Here is a 9,282-nt window from a genome sequence, read left to right on the forward strand (position 1 = left end):
AACAAAAACATACCTGTGTTAACATAAATAATTATGCATTTGAATATTTTATGTACAGAATTACAATATAAATCCATATTTATCTTGTATACAAAATTATATAGTGGAACACCACAACATCAGAGGGATGCAATAGGGGGAGGGGGGTGTGAGTCTACTTGATGTTATGACAATTAGGAAATTGTGTGACGGAAACCAAATTTCACATCCGCTATATCGAAGCGCTAATATAGTCTAATCAAAACTAAAACATATCAATTGCTAGACACATGTAGATGTTAAGTCCAGTTCACAACCTCAACACAGCCTATATGGGAGAATATGTTTACCGTCATGCAACTGTTGAGTTAAATAAATACAAACGAAAACTGAGCTATAAAGTGCATTTTAAAAACTATAGTCATCATTGACAGGCAAACCTCATTCACGTGTTAAAAGCAAAGCAGACACCGAATGCTGATTCCTTTCCTATTTACTTTAGTCTTCCTGGTGACAACAAGCAGAGCAACCCAATTCCACTGGTGCTCCATTCTGCATCGAAGGAGGAAGGATAGCGAGCGGACGATGGCGAAAGAGCGGAGAGGGTGTGCTTCTCGTTTTCAGAAAACAATCGAGCCAACAGATGGCGGCAGTGTGGTCTCCAGGCCATCTGGGTACAAGTCTCGGTAGCATTCCACTCCTTGTACTCTTCGTCATGTGGCAGAGACTGGCAAACAGGCTAGGGTCAATCTAGAGCCAGGTATGAATAATGATGTGTACCCTGCTGCTCAGGATTTATGATACAGCATACACAATCATTTGGCAGGTTTTCTATGTGGGTGGATGGTCACTGGACGCATATTGGCACAGAAAGACAGACAGGGAGTAGATAAGATCACACAGCAGAGAAGGACAATCTTCCTCTTTATCTTTTCATTAGATTGTTAGCTTTCTGATTGGCAGCATCGATGCGGTATACATTGTGGATGGCCTGTAAAACCAACACATTAGATTAATGTTCAATACAGAATTGGTCATGTATTGTTATTGAATAAATGTCTGTATGGCAGGTACTATAGGACTGACCTTGCCCTGAATGCGGTTAATCTGGACATTCTGCGTGTCGATCTCATTGCCCATGTCCAGTGCCATGCTCTTCAGGTTGCCTATGATGCTGCCTACATGTCCCAGATTCTCCTCCATCTCATCCTCACATGCATCATTTGTCACCCTGACAGACAGACAGACAGACAGACAGACAGACAGACAGACAGACAGACAGACAGAGATAGAAAACACATCAACAGAATGTATAATTTGCAGTCATCAGTTTGTACATTTAACAAAAGTTTACGGCACATTGTTGTTTTTGCAAGGAGTATTCTCCCTGCATTCAGGGAGGTGCTAGGTTTTTATAAATGTCCTCTGTTTGGCCAGGTGCTCCTCCAAAACATGACCAGTGATTGGTTCTACATGTCAATGTGTTATAGACAAGAGTACATATCTCCTGGCTGCCACATTGAAGCTATACAGTAAAATGAGCAAGTAGTAGTTTTAGAGATTCAAACCTGTTTTGGGCATAGCTGGATTATCTCAAATCAATGCAATGGCCAGATTCATCATAAAATATTTGTAAACCAAATAAATATGTGCAGACTGCAGGCAGACAGTACAGGGTTTTTTCTGCATCAAAAATGGGCTTTGGTGGTGGGTATGGTGAAGCACATTTTTGTGTTCTTATGCTCAAAAATTACAAAAAAAAAAATCAATACTCAATACTGAATTCATTGTTTTTGTCTAGATTACTTTTTTAAACAGGGTTTGGAATTAGCGTCCCAAAAAAGGCTTAGGCGGCCCACCCAAGACTTTTCTATGCAAAGAAACCCAGGAATTATTAGCCCATATCCATAATGGTGTGATATATGCCTACTGTGTGTGCACAACAACAATAAGCCGTCGTTCTCTTAGGAAATGTGAGGGCACGTCTTATTATATTATATATATATAGTATATTCCATTGGTTGGGATTTGTTGCCTTGCTATTGGGTTCGTCATGCCATTGACCATTATTACTTGCGTATGTAGCCTCCGCTCATGATCATCTGCTCTCTCTCATCCACCACGCGTGAGGACGGCTGGCCGGACACCACCCCATCCTGGTTGTTCCCCCACACCTTCTTATAGGCCCCACTCTCCTCAAAGTCCTTCAGCCTATGCAGAGGCAGAGCCAGACAGGATAGAGCACATCACACAGCCATACACACAGAGCTTCATATCACAGTACATTGTGTTAACTCAGAGTACAACAAAGGGTCACCTGCATGAAATAAACAATCTCCTGACCTAAGCCCTGGCATGTTGAGGAAGGAAAGCGAGTAGGAGTCTGATGCGTGGCAACTGGCAAACAAAGTGTAAAGACTGGCACACTAACATGCGCATTAATACTTGAGGAAGGAACCATGGATTCCCAATCTGCTCCTGACACTCATGACCCCTCCCACCTGCCAACACCTACTTATCACAGGAGCACAGACCGCAGCATTGGCCCAGGTCTGTGAGGTTCTTCTCAGCCTCCTTCATATCCGAGTTGATCTGGTCCAGGCCCTCCTCAATCCGCTCCAGTTGCTCTGGACAACGCAAAACGTGAGGGAAGGGTAGGAATGGGAGAGGCGGAGGAAAGTCGGGAGAATGAGGGAGAACGTAATATAACACAAAACTGTTCTATCACCAAAGCACCCAACTGACAAAAGCCGCCGGTCAAATATAATGCAATTGAGCAAATATGGTGCAAACCCCAAAACTGAGAACAGGACACAAATGATTTAATAATGGTCCGCACAAGTCCATAAAATGCCTGGTATTGTGTGGGTAGAAGATGTACCGTTTGTAAAACACACATATTTTGGGACATGACCATCATTTTCCTGTGGTTAACTTTGGTGCAGACTTCTAGTCACCCAATCTCACAATGGATCAAAACACAAAACAAAATAAATCATGGCCTGGAGCAGAGGCTGGATAGATGGATGGACAGACAGACAGACGTTCTAGTTGCCGGGTTGGCCTGGCGGGCACTCAGGTGACACACAGATGACAGATGTCCTCAGAGCAGGCCAGACCTACTTGATGCAGGACCAGATGCACAGGACACAACATTTGGCCATGTTTGTTAGGTTTTTCTCAGCCTCTTTCATATCATTGTTGATTTTATCCATTCCCTCATCGATGCGGTCCAGTTGCTTTGACCATATGGGGAAGGTGGGGAGCATGAGCAGGGTGGATAAGAGAGACACAGAAGGGAACACACACATACAGTACATACACACAAAAGCAAACACACACATAGCTTACACACATCTAGTATACTGACAAAAACATGAGCACTCACTTATGGATATATATACAAGAACAAGGACCATCTAAGGTTGCTGTTGTACGATTGACCTTGATGTTATGTCCACATCTTCCAATGAGAGAAAACGATTATATAACGTCCATTCCATTACCTCCTTGTTCGTCCAGCATGACCAGGGCCCGGATTCCTGAATCTTTGCTCTGTTGAGACCAGAAATGGCATTAGATTCACCATAATGTTGCTGTTCATGATTTTGCATTTCAACTGAATCAAATGAAGACTCTTCAGTTAAAATGTAGTTCATTATCAATAGGCAGCCCCCCCGCCCCCCAACAACAACAAAAAAATCAACCAGCGATAATGTGATTATAATGACGACGCATATATTTTATTATTATTATATTATGACGACGACGTGTCATTTATTAGGGATTTGGTCAACAGAGGCAGAGTGAGTGGCAGGTGCTGAGACTCCCATACCTCCTCTACTAGCTGCATCATACGACGGGTACTCTCCAGGGACTGGATGAGAAGGGACAGAGAGACAGGACACCATTAGAGGATTGAGTTACCTTAGATACAGGACGGAAAACATTTCAAATCCTGAGGGTGAGGCTGGAAACCTGTCCACTTCCACAGATGAAAGGCACTAGTCAAGATCACTCCGTGTGAGTCATGTTTAATACTATACATGTTGCACTGTCTTAGGGCTCTGTCTTTTATAGGTACAACAGTATTTGTATTGCCCAAATATGGAACAGTAAACAAATTACAACACTATTCTCTCTGTGAAACTATTTCCAGTGGTAATCCATCTTAGAAGACACACGGTGACATCATCTCATTGAATTCTGCCCCTTCCCCTGTTTTGTATAGAACTGCAATGGAGATTGCAACATCCTGTACTGATCCAATGTTCTGTTATATTTCCACACAACAAGGCTTAGGCTATAAACAAACAGACTAATTTCAGTGGTCTGTGTGCCAAGAATGTGTTTGTACAGATAGCTGGGGACTTTCTCTATGGTATTTCCTGATGCTGAGGTAATGGGACTGGGAAATGGCTGTGACGTGCAGCATGTAACCTTTACCCAAGGGGAAACCCTCTGGGAGAGAGGTTTAGGGTGATGTCACTGTGTAATCTCTGAATGTTCCAACTCTGAAAACAATGCCCGGGTATGGCAGGTAACCTTTTCTATAGCTCCTGGCATGATTTACCCTTTATTGTGGGGGCCAATGGTCAACAGCCAACGGCTATGGGGACATTGTGTATTGATCTTAAAAGTTCAACTGAACCTTCTGTTGTTGATATTTCAAAGTTAAATGAGTTTGTGCTCTTTAGACGATATGGGACAGTACCTCATCTGTCACCTGATTGGCCCTCCTCTGCAGCTCCTCATGCTCTCTCCTCACAGGTGAGTCAGCAGCCATCTTGCCTGACATCGACAGCACAGTCTGGTTTGCTCAGTAGCCTCTTTCCCAAGAGGCAAGGCTAGTGCATCAGGTGGCTTTGACAACAGTCCTGGTTAAGACAATGAAAATAGTGCAACAGTACAGAGTGCAGTAAATAGAAAATCTAGGCAGTATTATCCAGAAACTTACACCCAGTAATGTGGTTTAACATTGACTCAGGAAGGGAATGCCGTTAACTGAATGAAATTTGCCCTCTAATTACCCATTGCTCTTTGAGTGAGCTCGGGGACATGGAACAGTACTATTAAGGACACATGGGATCAATCATGATTTCAACATGGTCTGTTGGTTCAACCCTGTGGCTACACAGTCTTTCTGTCAGGCGCAATTGGAGCCCCATAGTTCTGAAAACCTGAACATTTTCACCTGGCATGTCAGTTTGATTACTGAATTTTCTACCCTGCTTGTTTTCTCTTCACCCCTTCCATCCCTACTCGACCCTGTGCCTCTATTGCCTATCCTTTCAGATCATATTCCATTCATTGCTGAACATAATTACTGCTCATTTCACAAAACCTCTCTTGTTCCTCAGACCCTCACACCTACATGCATCCCACCTACACTCCTTCCATTCTGTTGTGAGGGAGTTGACAGTGCACCACGGAGCAGCATCCTTATAATTACCATTAATCACCACCTGCCTCACCCAGGCAACACGCTGAGAGGCAAGAGGAGAGGGAGAGAAAGAAATGGAGAGAGAAGAAGAGGGAGAGATGTGGGGGAGGAAGAAAGACAGAAGGAAAGAAAAGAGACAACCAGAACTAACAACAGTATGTTTTATCTGGGAATGAAGGGCTGCAAAGATTGCAACACGTACTGTGTATATGATGACGGCTAGAAGTTGTTGTATAAGGAGACCCACAGGAAAAGCTGGTTTTCTGGGGAGTCACGCCTGGAATGAGACTTTGAGAACTTCATTGCCAAAGAAAAACCAGAGCTCTTTTATCTCGACGCAGATTCCCCATCTCCTGCCATGATTCAATGTGAACGGTATCTGCTGTACCAGATAGACAGATGAGAGTGAGACATACAATACACCTTAGACAGATGAGAGTGAGACATACAATACACCTTAACCAAAGGCTTTCCCGTGGCACTCCTACTGCACCACCTACGCATCACATCGTTGATGGTAATGGCAGCCATTTCCACAACTCATGAAGGAGACATAACGGGGTTGCCTATCTTTCAGACACAGAACTTGCTCTATTAAAATAAGCTGGGAAGTATTGGGTGTAATGTGCCTGTTTTTGTATGCCTTTAATAGAAGAAAATACCGAATATAAAAGAAAAGTCACAGTCGCAAGCAGCACAGTTATATGACAAGCAGAGGTAGTTCTTTTTTTATTTGATTTATTTAACCTTGTTTAACTAGACAAGTCAGTTAAGATCAAATTCTTATTTACAACGATGGCTTATCAAAGGGCAACAGGCCTCCTGCGGGACGGGGGGTTAAAAATAAAAATATATAGAGAGACCTAAGACAACAACATAGCACGGCAGCAACACATGACAACAACATGGTAGCAACACAACATGGCAGCAGCACAACGTGGTAGCGGCAACAACAAAAAAACATGGTACAAACATTATTGGGCACAGACAACAGCACAGTGTGTAAAGTTAGCGTGTTCTCATAACACGTTTGACGAATGAATACAACAGAACGATTGAAATGTGACAAGCATGCCGATTCATAGCTTAGCCATGGGGAAAATTGGTACCATTTGGAGGACACACTTTTGATGCCTTTTAAAAGGCTGATTCATTGGCGGTGTAGCGTGTATTATTATCTTCCATGAGTGCACAGTTGCTTGATGAAGTGCAAGATGTCATACCACCCACCATCCTCCTGTAACCTACACCCAGGGAGACCCCTAGCCATGCTCAATAAACTGAGTGACAACAATGGATGCATAGCCAATGAACATTACGTAACCAGCGCATAACCTATCAGAAGAGAAGTCTTCGGAATATTTGATTTCCCTCAAATTCAACAGCTGACACACTTGTGAAAGTATCATACCGTGTCTGATTCTGATCACAACGTGTGTTATTTGTTTGCCAACATGTGTGTTTGCCGACACGCTCAGAGAGATATAGTCATCCAACGTTAACCTGCTGTAAATGTCAACCTGCATGGCCCCTGAAAAGGGCAGAGATGATTGGTCACAGCATGACCTGTTTTCTGACATCATGGATCATGGTTACCCACTGAAGAGGACTGCCAGTGGAGGGCGCATTAAAAATGCTATGCCACAGTAATTACCACTGATGAGTAAATACCATTCATTGTACATCTCCACTAGACTAATAATCTACCCCCTATACTAAAACACTAATAAGAGAATATTATGTTATCAAAACCTGTTTTTTCAGGAAGAGCATTGATAACAGGACGGTGTGCAGCTACAAGGCATGGGAGGATTCAGCACATTGTCTTGTGCAAGATCTATTACTGTAATGTTTACATAGTATCAAGTAACCTGCATGTTTGTTTACATCAATACTCGATACTGATATTTTTGATTTTCTATATGATTTTCCATTTATCAAACTTATCAAACAATAGAGTTTGCCATACTTTGTTGTAACTATTTTAGGCTATAAATAAATAGCTAAACAGTGTCAATGCGATGGGTCAAGCTTAACCTCCACATAGCCTATATTATAATATAAAATCACGCAAAACTTAGGCCTACGTCTATAAAGTGATAAACACAGTTAAACACACCTCTAAACTTACCTTTCACTTAAATGAGAGGGGTTGTGTTGGCCTCGAATTTGCCCAACAATCAACTGGAACATCCGTCACCTGTTTGTTCATTGATCTACAAGGTCCCTCAGCATCATCTCGGAGGTTTTTGTTCCTTCCTCCCAAGTCGGCTCTGCCCGGAGGTAAGTCCGATGACACGCCCCGATTACCATCCGCTCACCCAATTGGTGGCTCTGTCTACGACTTTACACCCCGACAAGGGACTCTCTAATTCTCTTGGCTCTGCTCCAAGTCCTCCTTCTTCGATCACGCCCTTTTGAACAGCCGTTCTCTCGTTGCTCTGGAAACGGCCCTGGTACCTGTGCAAATCATCAGCCGCTGTTCTTCAGTGTCCTTCTCCTTTTTCCTATGCAGTGTGTAAATAAAGTTAACAGGCAGCCAAGATTTGCTATTAGTCGGCAGAGGAGGAAGTCAAGAGTGGTGCTGATGAACAGAATAACAATCAGCTTTATTATTGACTTGGTTTGTAAAAGTCAATCAAATAAGTGCAATAAAACAGAAATATTAAAGTTATTTACAAACATATGACGGAACATTTATTTTATTAAATTATAATAAATGACAGTTTTAAGTATTAGGTAATATTACGCCAATATTGAGCGCTATAATTTATATCTTACATTACATTACATAGCAGTATGGAATGTTTGACCAAAAGCGTGTTGCCGGAAAAAAGGAAAACACAAAACTTTAAAATATCTGGAATCTAAAAAGGGAATTGAGTTTGGCCTATTGGAGAGAAAGTCGTTTTGTGTTTTCCCTGTGTTGCTACAATTCTGCCATCTAGTGATGAATTTAATTAACATTCAAATCAAATCTTATTGGTCACATACACACGGTTAGCAGATGTTACTGCGACTGTAGCGAAATGACAGTGCAGCAGTATCTAACAGGTAATGTCTAACACATTCTACAACAAAACATAATACACACAATCTAGTAAAGGAATGGGATGAGGATATATTCGTGCAGAATATATGGATGAGCAGTGACAGAGCTGTGAAGACGCAATAGATAGTGAAGGATACAGTAGACAGTATATAGATATGAGATGAGTAATGCGAGATATGTAAACATTCTGGGACCCCAGTGTTGAGGATCAGCGGAGTGGAGATGTTGTTTCCTACCTTCACCACCTGGGGGCGGACCGTCAGGAAGTCCAGGACTCAGTTGCACAGGGCGGGGTCAAGACCCAGGGTCTCAAGCTTAATGATGAGTTTGGAGGGTACATGGTGTTGAATGCTGAGCTGTAGTCAATGAACAGCATTCTTAAATAGGTATTCCTCTTGTCCAGATGGTATAGGGCAGTGTGCAGTGTGATGGCAATTGCATCATCTGTGGATCTATTCGGGCGGTAAGCAAATTGGAGTGGGTCTAGGGTGACAGGTAGGGTGGAGGTGATATCACTTCATGAAGAAGTGAGTGCTACGGGGCGATATTCGTTTAGTTCAGTTACCTTTGCTTTCTTGAGAACAGAAACAATGGTGACCATCTTGAAGCATGTGGGGACAGCAGGGATAGGGATTGATTGGCTGGGATTGATTGGCTGGTAAACACACCAGCCAGCTGGTCTGTACATGCTCTGAGGACGCAGCAAGGGATGCCGCCTATGCCAGCAGCCCTGCGAGGGTGAACACGTTTAAATGCTTTACTGAAGTCAGCCACTGAGAAGGAGAGCCCACAGTCTTTGGTAGAGGGC

The 9,282-nt window shown here is 42.8% G+C and overlaps 1 protein-coding gene across 6 annotated transcripts; it reads right to left on the reverse strand.

Moving 5' to 3' along the window:
- Positions 1–18: 18 nt before the first annotated feature.
- Positions 19–7,826, reverse strand: LOC118385198 (synaptosomal-associated protein 25-like). 6 transcript variants are annotated; one of them, XM_035772166.2, is made up of 9 exons: positions 7,554–7,819; positions 5,625–5,699; positions 4,694–4,856; positions 3,815–3,856; positions 3,486–3,534; positions 2,495–2,606; positions 2,053–2,190; positions 1,066–1,210; positions 19–970 (listed from the first exon to the last, which is right to left on the reverse strand). In XM_035772166.2, exons 3-9 carry the CDS (start codon positions 4,775–4,777, stop codon positions 905–907), a joined length of 636 nt encoding a protein of 211 aa, XP_035628059.1. In that variant the 5' UTR covers positions 4,778–4,856; positions 5,625–5,699; positions 7,554–7,819; the 3' UTR covers positions 19–904. The 6 variants fall into 6 exon arrangements, with proteins under 6 accessions (XP_035628059.1, XP_035628026.1, XP_035628052.1 ...); XM_035772133.2 differs by having other exon boundaries at positions 5,625–5,804; positions 7,554–7,713; XM_035772159.2 differs by having other exon boundaries at positions 5,625–5,710; positions 7,554–7,712.
- Positions 7,827–9,282: the final 1,456 nt, after the last annotated feature.

Source organism: Oncorhynchus keta, chromosome 1, assembly GCF_023373465.1.
Source record: "Oncorhynchus keta strain PuntledgeMale-10-30-2019 chromosome 1, Oket_V2, whole genome shotgun sequence".
Lineage (NCBI taxonomy): Eukaryota > Metazoa > Chordata > Actinopteri > Salmoniformes > Salmonidae > Oncorhynchus > Oncorhynchus keta.

Bases quoted from the DNA above. Each gene is read 5' to 3' on its own strand.
- LOC118385198 (XM_035772174.2), bottom strand. From the start codon at position 4,777: ATGTCAGGCAAGATGGCTGCTGACTCACCTGTGAGGAGAGAGCATGAG. The intron at 3,857-4,693 runs GTACTGTCCCAT...CTTCTCATCCAG, and splicing joins CCAATCAGGTGACAGATGAG to TCCCTGGAGAGTACCCGTCG. The intron at 2,191-2,494 runs GTAGGTGTTGGC...GCCTCTGCATAG, and splicing joins GGTCTGTGCTCCTGTGATAA to GCTGAAGGACTTTGAGGAGA.